The sequence below is a fragment of the Onychostoma macrolepis genome, chromosome 05, assembly GCF_012432095.1.
Source record: "Onychostoma macrolepis isolate SWU-2019 chromosome 05, ASM1243209v1, whole genome shotgun sequence".
Taxonomy (NCBI): Eukaryota; Metazoa; Chordata; class Actinopteri; order Cypriniformes; family Cyprinidae; genus Onychostoma; species Onychostoma macrolepis.
In genome coordinates this window covers 28,256,433-28,270,976 of record NC_081159.1, presented here as the reverse complement: position 1 = coordinate 28,270,976, position 14,544 = coordinate 28,256,433, and the positions used below count along the sequence as shown (strand labels likewise).

Genomic DNA, 14,544 nt, shown 5'->3' with positions numbered 1-14,544 from the left:
TATGCTAGTTGTTGTATGTATGGAAGTTCAGAAATGAAATGTGAGGTAGTGCCGGTAAAACACTGAGCCTAACCAATTATACTAACAAAAGCAAACGTACAAACACAGTTGCTGAAGTAACCATGTCATTTTAGCTTGCTTCACAACTCTTTGAGTTCTATTATTGTGACTCATACCAGAGTGCTCCATATCCCAAATGTACAGTGCTGTACTAGGTTTGCTACATCAGAGTAGCTGCTGGTTGTGATGCAAACATCAAAATGTCTTAGTTTACACATCATGCACTATGGTAAAAGTGTTTCGAGGTCATGCAGTATTGTGCATGAATAAATCTTTATTATTCAATAATCCTGTAATCATAATTTGTGTAAAAAGTAATATAAGTTGTTGGTATTGCCACTAGTGTTCATTTCAGCTGGAAACTGGGAGTTTTGCAAAAAAATGTATGATTTTTTTTCCAATGAGCCAATGCTGTGGTGAAACAAAAATGCTGAATGATTAAAATGTCATATGTTTTCAAAGCCATGTAACCATATTTTGAGTCAGCTTACTAATAACAATTTCTATGAACTTAACTTATTTAGTTATGAGGAATGCAAGATTAGTACTGTTCGATTTCCCAGAAGGCACTGGACTCTGTTCTTTCTTGTTCTCCAGCCTCAGTTAGAATGAGTACAGGGGCTCCGTCTGGGTCTGTTTGCCCCCTCTATTCTCATTATTTACCCCATCATCTCTCAAGCATTCCACTGGATATGACAGTCCATCCCAGTGCAGGACTCACAGAGGCTCCAGCAGACATAGAGCTAATGAGCACAGCCCTGATACAATCATTTCACACAACAATCACAGTCTAACAGAGAATGAGATTATGTGGGAAATGAGATGGTGATTTCCCTTTTTAAAAATGGTCACAACATCAACACTGATTTTGAGGTTAAAGTAATATTCCATGTTCAAGTTAGGATCAATTCACAGTATTTGTGGCATAATATTGATTCCCACAAAAATAATTTTGAACTTGGGGTACTTCAGTTATTATTTGAGTCCTGTTCTAAATAATCAAGGCCTGCACTAGACATGCTGGCATTGGCTCCATCAGTGGCTGCAGCCACGTTCTTATATGAGACACCTGTGATTAGGTGTCACAACTACCTAATAATGCACTTGCGTTTGCGTAAAGTAGCCTTGTTGACAAGTTTGAGTGTGTAAGGGCAAAACGCATAATATATAGTACCTTCGATGCCCTGCAGAAATAAACTGCTGCAAAAAAGTTAGGTGCCATGCAAAATCTAACCAGTAGCTGCATCATCACAAATATATTGTAGTAAAGAATAATAGTAAATGTAGAATATAATGTAAAAAAAAAGATACTTAAATACAGTAACTAATTACCGTTAGTCAAATATACTTACTCCACTGCTTTACATTGCAATGTTAGTAAACTATTTTTTTTTCACACTAGCATCATATTAACATGAATATTGTACACGTCTTGTGGTTATATATGGTTGAAGCGGTGATCATTTTAATGTTTATTTTCATTGTAAGTGCTTCACTGTAACCCATGTTTTTTATGCAAGTGGAAATTAAGTTTTGTAGTAATTAACAATATGCCACAAATGCTGTCACTTTAGCTTAACTTGTACTGACACCAAAGAATTCCTTTAAGCTGTAAATTGTGCCTTTTTCTTATGGTTGTGTGTAAATAAAGTCTCTGTGGACTTTAGATTACCTGAAACTCTCCCAGCTCAGTAACTTGAACTATACCTCCACTCTTCCTTCACCCTCTCCCCCTTTTGCTCCCCTGCTCTTTAAAATGTTACTTGAACATTAGCATCACAACATTGCAATAATGGATCCACATGGAGACAGTCTCTCCTCTGTCACGCAATCAGCAGTAAGGTTCAGTGGCAGGCTATTGTGAGTCAGGTTTATTTTATATGGAACACATGTCCATTAATGACAGACACAGAGCACGCGTGGTTTGGCTGCCCACAATATTGTGGGAATGATTACAGGGGACTGGGGGAGGGTGCCTTGACATTAGCGTTGCTTTTGATCATGCTGTTCACCAAGGTGGCGCTGAGGAAACTCAGAACCGATGCTGGCAAAGGTTTAGATGCTAAAAGGTTCCCACACATGGCAAAGGGAAATGGAGGCTCTTGTGTGAACCCCCAGTACAATAATTGAAGTTGGTGGGTTCCTTGGCACAAAATGAATTGCCAAGCAAAACAGTTGTTTTTGAGCAGTGCCGCAGAAATGTTGGGAGTTTTGTGAAGTTAGATTGCAGCTTTTTTTTTTAAGAGGTTAGATAAAGGTAAGCCTGAGTTCCCAAGTAAAATTTACTTTGCAGTTACTTTCTCTAGAAGCACCAAAAAGCACCTTTAATACATTCCAGTTGGCTCAGATTGCACTGGTCTAGGTGCCTTCTTCAAGGGCATCAGGGTAATGGACCAGGTTAATGATCACAGTAATTCTCCTCTTCCTGGAGCACTTTTGCCTGGGATTGACTGCAACATTTGAATTATCTAGTCTAAAATTATATTCATCAAGACATCACAGAGGGCTTTCTTTTTTTTTTTTTTTGTTATTGGACTAAATCTGCAACACAAGTTTCAATAGAAAATATTAATGTCTGAGAAAAGAAGAAATCTTTAAGAAATCTGGTTCAAAGTCCAAATGCCAAAATATTAGAAATGTAATCACTGTATTAATGTTAGTTCCGTGCATTAGAACAAACAAACTAAGTAAAAACAGTTTGTATTAATGACTCCTAATAGCTCCCGATGACTCTCAAATCCTAGAGTATAACCGTCAAGTTAAAAGTAATTCAATATCTCCCAAACACGTGTGTATATCAAAATTTCAAGCATGTGCAAACAACTATATTTAAAACTATATTTTTAAAGAAATGATAAACAAAAATGATTTCCTAAATATTGGTTACACCACAATGAAGCAAATGTTAGTACTATTGAACAAACAGGGACACAATGCTATTTTTGACTTTAAGCCACTAACAAAAGCGTTCTCATAAAAATTAAACATTCATCATTGTTGTGTTATAGTCACTTTCTGTTTGAACTGCATTTTAAATGTATTTAAATTTAAATCTATATCTGCAGTGCAGATCCTAGCACCAGTAAATGTTTGCATTAAAATGTTTACACCTTATAACTTGTAAAGTGATTTATCTGTCCCCTGAAAATCCCATGTTTCTAAAAAAAAAAAAAAAAAAAGGTTTAGTTTGTTTCATTGTTTAGGAGACAACTTCACTCTTACTCTCAATGCATTTAACATTGTTTAAAACTTGCTCTTAGATGATACTGACTGTTTCCTTGTTTAACAGTTGTTGGTGCATTATATGAAGCCATTTCACATAAAACAGTCTGGTAAAATTTTAAAAGACAATACCAAAACAACACATTTTAAACTTTTCAGACATTGTGAATACTTTGTTTAGTAACATTTTTCATCACTCCATAAGAGTTACACTAAAAAGTCTGGTGTAAAAAACAGACAGGGTGGTAAAACACAGGGGTAAGTTTACATTTACAACAGTGACTCCACTGAAGACAGACACTGTAACCTCAACCAAACACAATGTTTGAAGCTAGCATCCTTTGAATCATGTAGAAGACTAAAAATAAAACTGCATTTCTAATCACAGTTTACTTCACTAAAACTTCATTGGCATCTCATGTTGAATGGGGCTTCCTACCATTTTTTTTTTTTTTTTCTTATAGAAACATATATATAATCATACTGCAACTGTTGAAACTGACTTGTATAACTCTTGTGTAACTCCTGCTTCCCTCTTAATGACTTTTTGGAGACAGATTAATAAAATTAGATGCATTTAAAACGTTAAAGGGGCACCAAATTAATATTTGTGTTGTGCAATTAAAATAATGAACCCTGAACGGATGTGATTTGTAGCTGCAATGTTTGCATTTAGCCAACAAATTGTGAAAGTATTGTTGTTCTTTATTAATTGGCTCTCGTTGTAAACGTCTTGTAATGTATGTTTAGTTTTAGAATAAATCAGTTTGACTTAACCAGTAGCATAGTCGTTCATATAGAATAGTACGAAGAGTAAAAAATTGCATTGTGCTGTTAATTATTCAGTGGTACCCGCACCTCGAGCGAGGCAAAAATAAAAGCAACCGTTCACTCAGATTATGAATTCAATACACGCCTCTCAAAAGAGATTATAGGTTTATACATTACATTGTTTACCAGCAGAGGGCGATGTGAGCTTGAAAAGTTCAGTTAGAGTGACAGACCACGCATCCAATGTATCGTACAACGTATCAAGCGCAATGATTTGCAGTCATTAAAGACTCGGGCAAAAATCGACTGTTCTTCAAACTATCTAAATTACACTGCAACATACTGACTTTCCCTCGGTGGTTATCAGTAAAATTCATTATAGGCTATAGTATTCTGCTTCAATTTGTAGCAACAGAGAGAGGTCCACCATCAAGATGATAAACTGTATTCAAAGTTTATGCTAAGTTTACGTTTACCATAAATGTTTTGGAAATAATTCAAGGAATTAATTTCTGTGTTTGTATAGTCGTCCAATTGTCTGTTTTAGTAGCAGCCAACAATCTTAAAAACATGTAGCCTACGCTTTGTGATATTTTATATAGACCTAAATAAAGCTATTATAACGTTATAAACTATGGCAGTCGGACTATTTCTGATTGACCGTCCGATACATCAGATGTAAAAAGAACAAGAAGAAGAAAAAAAAGGCTACAAACTTGTACTCCAGCCTATATAGAAACAACAATATCATAATATATATATAGCCTATATATTTTTACCACTGAGACAGTGTTTTTATAGTTTAGTTATTAGCATTTGTCTACCTCGTGGTAATATAACTACCAAATGTGTAAGTTTCAAGCGCTAAAAAGTTATCGTTTGAAGGGCTCGGAAGGATAGACACGCACTCATTCTTCGGTTGTTTGGGACTCTCTCTGAGGCGGCTATTGGAGCCAAGTGATCAGTCATTGACTAATTGTTTTAGACAAACATTTTTTTCTCCATGAGAGTACAAGGTCGAGAATTTGGCTCTGTTAATTGGACGTAACAGAATTTAACAATAGGCTCTCAATAAAACGAGTTTTGTGATTATGGTTTTCGAAGGAGAAGAAAAGAGGCGAGGGGGCTCTCTAATTACCAGCCCGGACTCTGGAGATCCCGTCAGCCATTGTGCGCGGGTGTGCAGAGGCTGTGTGGCCGGCAGGCAGGCGACAGGCGCCGGATTGTGGACAAAGGACTGTCTGCTGCTGAGGCTGTGAGGCGTCCCTGCCGCGGCGTTTAACCCTTCCACCAGGACGGTGACACTTTTCTCGACTCTCTCTCTATCCTCCCCCACCCGGTGCATAATGGTATAGTACGAGATTAGTGGCCTATATTAATGCGCACCTAAGAAAAGTCCCGCGCAGAACAAACAAGCAAAGAGCAAGTCGGTAAAAATAGCTCAGCCTAACACAATGTGCTTTTTGAAGTTGTTGAGCGAGTTATGGCGAACGCAGATGGAAAGTTTTTGAACATACTGCCAACCTCTCTATGTTTCAGACATCATTAATTGTGATCAGACATTAATTATGGCTAATAGTATGACTTTTGTTATGAAACATTTTCAAACAGCATAATTTTATTACGATTATGCTTTTAGATAGCATTGATTAAGACCAATTATTTGTCAGAACCACCGTGTTTGATGGATAAACTACATCCATATGATCAACAGATGGCGCAGCTACATCAGTTTTAGCTGAAGGTAACTGCAGAACGGCCCACAACCAGCTACCAGGCTAACCTATAGGCTACACTAATTGTTTCGATTAAATGAAATTGTGTAGGCCTAGTTGATCTTAATTCACAAATGTTTGAATCCCAGGATCAGGCAAAGCAAAAAGCTGCAAGGTTAACGCATCTGATCTAAATCATTTCAATAAAACTGGGCTGCGTTTCCCAAAAGTATCGTGAGCTTAAGTACATAGACCCATTGAAACCAGTGGAGTTACGATCAATTTAAGCTTACGATGGTCTTGGGTAACGCATCCCTGATCAGTAGGCCAATGAGTGATCTAATTAAGAATGCTTGTAGCATTCCATATGCCTACATAGGAAATATATAGGCCTAGGCTAATCACACAAAAGAATACAAAAGACTAAATGAACACTTTCGTTTTATTGAAACTGAGAGAATGCAACAAAATCGCTAATTTACCCGAAAATCCAGCACCGAGATGTTTAAACAGATAAGCTCTCATAAGAGAAACTACACAATGACCTTCTCAATGCAAGATTAGAAAGAAACCTGAGTTGTCCCTGCCTATGGACCATCATTACATTTAAACATCTTTTGTTGAATTTAGCTACAAATGAAATAGCTTTCAAATGTATCACCAGAGATTTAGATTTACAGTGGCTTTTCCTTTACGTGTCTGGCAGGATATCACAAACATAACACATTCGGTTTCCTGCTATCAAGCGCTAGATAATATTCATATTTGTAAATGAGAAAAAAATATATAAATGTAACAAATCGAGACCTAATAGTATTTACACACCAATGTACAGTTTTTAATAAATTAAAATCCGTCTCCTTAAGTCCATTAACCTTATTTACATACGTGTTTTACTTTTAACATTATAAATAATTAGAAAAACGGGTCCCAGACACAAGCAACTTGAACGTTGCGCATCCTCAGATGTTGTCAGAGACTGTTGCGTTTGCAGTCCTTTTTCAAAATACACTGAAAAATTTGAACCTAAAATTGTTTGGATATTAAGCTGCATGTTAAGCAAATTCAAACAGAAAAAAAAAAAAAAAGAACAGTCCAGGGATTTGCGTTTTCTCTTTTCATAGTATAATTTCTTCGCCAAATTAAGGGTGAATGAAATCAGCATGCCTTATAGATCCGAAAAGTGGGCGTAACATATGCTACAGTTCTCTTCTAAATCCAGGTATGATGAGGGATGTTCCAATGTCCGAGCCATAACTTCAAGCATCAATTAGTTATGCAATTAGAAAGTGCGAATGGTTGTGTTCGTGGATCACTTTGGTGAATCGCTACGGGGTGACACGTCTCTGTGTTTCTCCAGTCCGCTGACTAATCTTTGTATGTTCTGCAGTTCGTTAACGGAATCCGTCCCTGAAGATTTGGGAGATCCCTTATTCTGGCCGCTTCCGGTTTTATGGCTGTGGTGTTCAGATATAGGACTGCTTTCCCTGCTGCCTGATTTCGATGACTCCGACTCCGCGCTCAGAGCGCTCGGTACGCCGGTGGTGAGCAGACCGGTACTCTGAGGAATAGACACTGGGATCTGATAGGGATTGAATCGCAGCCTTGGCCGCGCGCTGCTGAGAAAAGGGTTCCGGCTGAGGGTGGAGGCGGCGCCGCTGGCGGGGAGAGCGGAGGCCGCTGCAGCTGCAGCCGCCATGTACGTGTACGGGTAGGGTAGCAATCCCCCGAACGGTGGCATGGAGATACCCTAAATGCAAAACAACAAGCTATTTTAATTCATTATCATAGCAAAATGGAGAAATAAATTCGTCTTGTTAAGAAAGGTGAGAATTATAGTTCTCGCGAAATGCATTTTGGCTAAACGAGGCTGACAAAGAGTGATATAATTAAAAAATGATGTCTACAAGCATAAACATCAATTTCCCTCATTTAGGACTGACTCCAAATTCAGCCGACATTGTTTAGCCTAACTGATAAAACCGTTTGGAAAGAAAATGCAGATTTATAACATATAAAACAGGATTTGATGGAGGTTGAAGAACTACTTTTTGCTGTTTTATCTTGGGGGTGCTGTGATAATATCTGAAGATAGCAAATATTTAGACAGATTTGAAGTAGGCTACATTTTATTATAAGTTAGTGATAAGTTAATGCATATTATAGTAAATAATCATCATACCTGAGATGCAAGCATATGTTGTGATAAGTGGAATGGGAAAGGGTTGGGTGAACTGGTGCTCTGAGAGGAGAGGCTGCCATTCTCTAGTCCACTTGCTCCAGACATTGAGGCTAACAAGTGTCCCATGCCCATGGTTGAGAAAGCACTAGGAGTCATAGCAAACTGCCCAGGGTGAAATAAGAGTGGTTGTCCTGTACTCAGTGGGTTAAAGAAATGTTGATTGTGTAAACCAGAGAAGGCTAGACTTTGCAAGTGACTTGCACTAAAATGTGATGGGCTTTCTGTTTGGACCATCAGAGGGGAAAAGCCATCCTTGACTGCGCTCAGGCCCACAGAGTCTGCATCCTTTTTAGAGTTATCTGATTCTTTCAAACTCCTGCTGTCCAGTTTGTCCTTCTCCAAGTTTCTGATGCTGAAGACAGAGTCAGTTTCTTTCCTTGAATCCGAATAGTTCCCTTTCTTTTCTGGGTTAGTTCTCTCGTTGACTCTGTCCTCGCAGTGTGGGCTGAATGGTGATCGTGGTCTCGGGTCTGGACTACTGACTCTGATCATTCCATCATCATGTTGGTCAAGTTCGTTGTCACTTTCATTGCAGTTTTTGTCATCTGGAAAATATAGATATATTAAGCACATCAGCTCTATTTATTTATTTATTTGATAAAACCAAAGTGTCCGTTTTATAAATGTAGACTGTTATTTTCACTCCTTATAACATACCAACTTGCATCTGTTTAATTACTCCCTTTGATTACACAAGAATGGACTAAATGTGTTTTCCACGCTAATTACTTTCTTCCTCTGTTTTCATTCATGGCACGAGCATGACTTCATGAAATGTTAAAGATTTGGGTAGTTTGAAGGAAAATTTTTAATGAGTTCTTAATGAATTGTGATGAAATTCAGATGAAAAATTAGCAGAACCAAAACGTGCATGAGACATTCTTTATAAAACCAATATACACTTATATATCACAAACCTATAACCAGACGTGCTTCAAGGACTAATAATTCTCATAAACTGGTTCTGTAGAAAACCAAGAGACTCATCAGCTAATTTTTGCAACTTTATATTGAAATGTTTTATTTTAATCTGAGAAAATACTAACCACACTGATCCCTCAACAAGTAATACAATAGCCTTCATTCCATCTATAAAACAGTCACAAAATGTCATAGTTTGTTTAAGCTAAATTAAAAGGCAAAATAGTAAAAAATAAAGTTTGAAAGCACGGACACTTTGCTATATATTAAATGAGATCTCTGGTACTTATTTACTATTAAATGCCCCCAAAAAACAAATTGTGCGATAATATTAGAAAAAAGATTAAACGTATTAAACAATTATAACAGACAGTTCTTTCTTTTCGCCTGTCAGATATATTTAAAATAATAGACTGGATAATCACAAATTAAAGAACAATGGCTGTGCATATTTATAGTGTATGTAGCTAATTGCAGATGCTATGGTATGCTATGCAATAAACACCAGACACTGGGAAACACTTCCAGCCAGACAGATCAAACTGACAGTAACTAAACAACTAGCAGGCAACTGACTGTAAACATACTGACACTGTATTCATCAATTCACTCTCAATAGTTTTAAGTTGCTGGTTTAGCAGCAGCATGAAGTTCATTACATAGGGAAAAAGGTCCAGAACTAATAAAATCTAATCTAATAAACAAAAAATCTATATGATGCACATTAAAATAAGTTGATTCAATGCATAGAAAACGTTTATGTTTTTTTTTTTTATGTTAACATATAAATAAACATAAGAAACTTTGGACTAAATTAGGAAAAGCTGGAATGTAATTGCAATGCATGTTTTTACCTCTGGATCTGTTGAATTTAAGTGGACTTGTTGCTGGTCCAATCGGTGAATGAACTGAATCCCTTCCAGCAGTTTGTTCGCAAGATGAATCGTCCGAATCTCCTCCATCTCGATCGACTTTGCATTGATCATCATACATGCGCATTGATGGCAGGGCTAACTGTTTTCTGAAAGTTTATGTCAAATTAGATGTCATACCTAAATGTTTGTGTTTTGTGCATATTTGATGGTTTAAAATAACCGTTCAGACACAGTACCTTTTTTCTCTTCTTCCATTCCCCGTGTCTCTGAATCCTTTCGCAAATGGATTATGATCGATTTTCAGTTGTGTGATCTAGAAAAAGAGTAAAATTAGATTTAGGCCTATTGTATTTTTTCATGCTTCTTTGGCGCAGCCTTTTTCAAAATAAATTGTTCTGTAACTGTAATACGTGTTTTTTTTTTAACGAATTATCAAGTGAAATAAACTATAGCCTATAAAATGTCTTTAATGGCTATCTCCACAACGGCTGGTTAAATATTTTGTTAATTAAGATTAATTAATGCAAGTTTATAACGTTTTAATTCCTAGTTATTAAGTTAAATAATCCGAATACTTTTGTTTGTTCAGTCAAATACATTGTGGCTTCACATAATGTAGTCTAGTTTCACGCTGCATAGACTTTTCTTTTTTACGGGGTCAACAAAGTTTGATTGTTGAATATATCCTATTACTAAGCATCTTAAGTTATACATACAAACAACTATTCGTTGCACGTATCGATTGTAACTGTTCTGTAAACTTTACATTTATAGAGCCACCAGACTCAATGTGCTGTCATCCCAATTATAATCAACAAACTGAATTCTTTTCATGGCAATGACAAAAAGACAGAAGGACACATAGCCACACATAGCATATACTAAACAGAATTTTAAAATATAGGCTACAAAAAATATGTTACAAATAATTTCCTTGAGCTCAATAATAATAATAATAATAATATGACAACGAACAACTGAAAAAAAAGAAGAAACATCTAAACTAAATTTAGGCGCTAGTAACTTACCTTGTCATTCTGATATGCAGTGACAGCTATAAAATCGGTCTCAGGAAATACATATGTCCTGAAGGTGCTATAAGGGAGCTTCAGAATATCGTTGGCTCTAACGATATGAAACCTGGGTTGGTATTTGTGCATCGAATTTAGAATGGTCTGAAAGATAAAAAAAAGTATTCGGTCAATAACAATACCAATCAACGGTATCAAAATGTAGTTAAAACTATAAAATAAAAAATCTGCACAATAATAATAATAATAATAGTAGCCTAATATTAGACTAATAATAATTCGAGTAAAAGGCCTTTTTCTACTATAATAATGTTAAGGTTTTTGGGGTGATAGTTGAGATAAGTAATTGTATAATTGAGTATTAGCCTTGGAAGCTAATTAGCCTATAATACAAAAATATTTTCGAAATTGACATTTAGGCTTGACTGTTTTACAAAAAAAAAACAAACAAAAAAAAAAAACATTTGCCTCAGACTGTCGACCATGGGACAGTTTGCCGTTTGCCGAATGGCATTTAAATGTTAAGGCAACTTCTCTATATTGCTTCATTTAAGCGACAGACACTGAAAACACGTTAAAAAACCCCACTGCACCCTAAATGTCCAAACTCTGTGCTTGGCTTAATCTCGTAATCATCTTTGCTTCTTGATCACCTAGATAACTTTATCTTTTTCAAGTTATACTCTCACTGAATGGAAATAACATAATAGGAAGGCAGTTCAAGATAAATTAATGCAACTTACAAATCCATGTTTATCCGAAATATTGTTGGTCAGTTTGAGTTTGTGGAAAGCAACAGGCTTTGCCATCCACTGTTCACCCGTGGCCGGGCTATCCGGGTGAATGTACATTCGTTTGGGCATCTCCGGATCGGCTTTTCCTGCGACCATCCATCGAGAGTTGTGAAATTTGTATCGACAGTCGTCTGCCGCAACAATATCCATCAAAAGTATATACTTTGCTTTTTTGTCCAGGCCGTTCACGCGCACTTTAAACGGAGGAAACATTCTCCTGTGGACGGAACAGACATATAACCGTATCGGTCACGGGGCCGAATTTAGTCAACAAAATATTTATTTAACCTTGTAAAGACATTTTAAAAGAAATGAAACACAAACAAGTAGTTGAGCTATACACTTTCCATTTTAACCAGAAATAAATATCTTTCATATCTAGGTCGTGTGGCATAGGCTAACAGGCTATCCAATAACACAATTGTACCAGACTATATCCTCGCTAATGTTTTTAAATATTTTACGAGAATATTCCTGTAATCAGGGGGATTCTTACTCCTTTATCCGTCTTATATTTACATATTTCAGGTAGGGCCTAAGCTAAAAAAAGAAGTAGAGGGAAAAAAGACCCCACAGCCAATTACGGCTGGGGTGTGTGTGTGTTTCGTAAAAAAGTAGTTCCCCTTTGTGTAGCGCAATATTTACATTGTTCAAAAGCATTAACTATACTTAGCTAGGCTATATAACAGGTATGAGTTTGTTTACGATTGCCTTAACAGAACGAATGTGAATATTATTCTAATGCTGACATGGAATAGAAATGGAGCCTTTTGTGACTGTTTAATGCCGTTGATGTAATTCGATCATCCAAAACATAATTTCTATCGCGCAATAGCTATTTAATTTCGAACTAAATAATCTAAATTTTCTATAGAGAAACAGACAAAACATTTTCGAGGGTAAGTAGCCTACATAAACATCGTTATTATCATCCAAGTTATCTAAGGGGAAATAACACGGCCTTACCTTCCCGATTTAGTGATGACCATTTCGGTTCCAATTTTATGGAATTGATCCCAAAGGTCCTTAGCTTCTAATGTAACTTTAGGATCGTCTTCAACATCCTCCTCTGGCTCGAGACTCTTGAAGGAGCGGAGATGAGCCGCCTGGTGGTGATGTCCAAGCGCCGCGTGTAAGCCAGCCTCAGCCGCGCCGGAGAGCGCATGATCCGCCAGCGGTTTACTGAGACCCGGTGGTAAAGTGAGCGCTGGGAAGAACGAGGGTTGAGCCGCCGCAAGGAAAGCTGACATGGGAAAGTCGGCCGGCCTGTGCGCGTGAAAAGGGTGATAAGCCATAGCGTTCGCTGTGAAAACTGGATCTCTCATCGGTGCATCCAAAAAGTCAGATGAAAATATAATATTCTAAAATAATTGCGCCTGTCACTCGCGTAAGTCCGACTGGCTGTCGCCCTCTTAAAAAGACAGTGTTGGTTTCACAGTAGTTGAAGAGGACTGGTAGGAAATGGCAGTATACCGTCGGGGATGTCCAGTTGCAGTACAGTGATAATATCCTTCAATAAAGCAACATTGACACTTCTGTGTAGATTTACAGCTTTCCTTCTGTCCAAGCCACAACAGAAACTAAAGCAGCCCCAATAACAATGATGCGAAAGTCCTGCGCACTGATGTAGAATATTTAGGTTCTTCCCTGACCACTGTGTAACTGCGTCTGTCTTACATGTCTCTTCTCACTGGTTCCCCCGTACTAATGAACCAAACCGTCTTGATTGCAGATTTTACGCATTCTGGACCAATTGTAGAGCTCCATAGGCGTGGTTTTGACAGCTCCAGCCAAGATCGTGAAGGGGGGGTTGGCTAGAAGGTGTCGGAAGCATTTGCAGTAAGAAAACATGTCAACAGAATAAAATATTAACCAATGACAGAGTAAGGATCTGGAAACCCCACCCCCGCATAACCTAACAGAGGAACGGTCATCTTGCTGTTAGGCAGCCGGGTAAGAGAGTGCTTTTTTCGGCTTGTGTTTCATCAGTTTGGCGATCGTGTGCTTTCTTGATCTTTATGCTCCAATGTCGCACTTTAAGAAATATAGCATTTTGGACATTGCATTTTACAGTTACGTGTAACTAACATACCAAAATTATTCTAACGTCGAATAAACTGTCGCTATTTTAATGGTTTTATAATATAGCAACCAGCACGCCACGGACATTCTAGTAGCATTATATTAAAGAACAAATGCACTTATTTATTATAACAACTTTCCTAAAGTTTGCACAATTAACTGATAGCCTATAAATCGACCAGATGAAACATATTACAGGATATTTTACTTCTTCAGGCGATATTCAGTACAAAGTTTGTTGCACGGTGCACGGAATGGGATGCTCGTCTAAAATCAGAGTGCATTTGAAGACGAAAAGGAAGGAAGGTTTCAGCGAGATTTTTGTCCTTTTTTACGGATTGCCTACTGGAAGGAAAAACGAGGAATTATCACACAGAGTTTGGCAAAACGCGCTTTTTTAAATACTGCCTGGAACAAATTCAGTAAATCGAGGCATGATTAGTGGGTTATGTAGCTTATGTAGCATATAAATTTCATGTGACCTCTCTCCTTATTTCCCAGAACTGTTCACGATTAGTTCACGTTAAATCGACCGACAGGGTACAGCAGAGTAACAATCTGAGCTTTAAAGCTCCATAAGCAGTCGTGTACCTTTAAGAGGCTCGTCAACAGATCCTTGATTAAGTGGGACTCAGTTTGTTAAAGAGCGCTTGGCGCCAGTCGGCTGGAGTCCCACAATAAGAACCTACCCCTGTCAATTCATATTTACCCCCGAATTCTCAGAGTGCACCAATCCACTCAGTGTTCCACAAAGCTTACATGTTTAGAAAGAAATCCCCCCAATTTTTTGTGCCAGTCTATTTCCACTTTCAACAATTAATTAGACCTAGT

The 14,544-nt window shown here is 37.5% G+C and overlaps 1 protein-coding gene across 1 annotated transcript; it reads right to left on the bottom strand.

Annotated features, from left to right (window-relative positions):
- Nucleotides 1-6,192: 6,192 nt before the first annotated feature.
- Nucleotides 6,193-13,330, bottom strand: tbx2a (T-box transcription factor 2a). The gene is made up of 7 exons (XM_058777101.1): nucleotides 12,598-13,330; nucleotides 11,581-11,848; nucleotides 10,835-10,981; nucleotides 10,043-10,119; nucleotides 9,786-9,952; nucleotides 7,951-8,555; nucleotides 6,193-7,518 (listed from the first exon to the last, which is right to left on the bottom strand). The coding sequence occupies exons 1-7, from the start codon at nucleotides 12,954-12,956 to the stop codon at nucleotides 7,081-7,083; spliced, it is 2,061 nt and encodes a 686-aa protein (XP_058633084.1). The 5' UTR covers nucleotides 12,957-13,330; the 3' UTR covers nucleotides 6,193-7,080.
- Between the last annotated feature and the right edge of the window lie 1,214 nt (nucleotides 13,331-14,544).

Coding starts and splice junctions, on each gene's coding strand:
- tbx2a (XM_058777101.1), bottom strand. CDS start 12,956: ATGAGAGATCCAGTTTTCACAGCGAACGCTATGGCTTATCACCCTTTT. Junction 10,982..11,580: donor TTTCGGATAAACATGGATTT/GTAAGTTGCATT, acceptor TTTATCTTTCAG/ACCATTCTAAATTCGATGCA. Junction 9,953..10,042: donor AATGGAAGAAGAGAAAAAAG/GTACTGTGTCTG, acceptor ATAAACTTTCAG/AAAACAGTTAGCCCTGCCAT.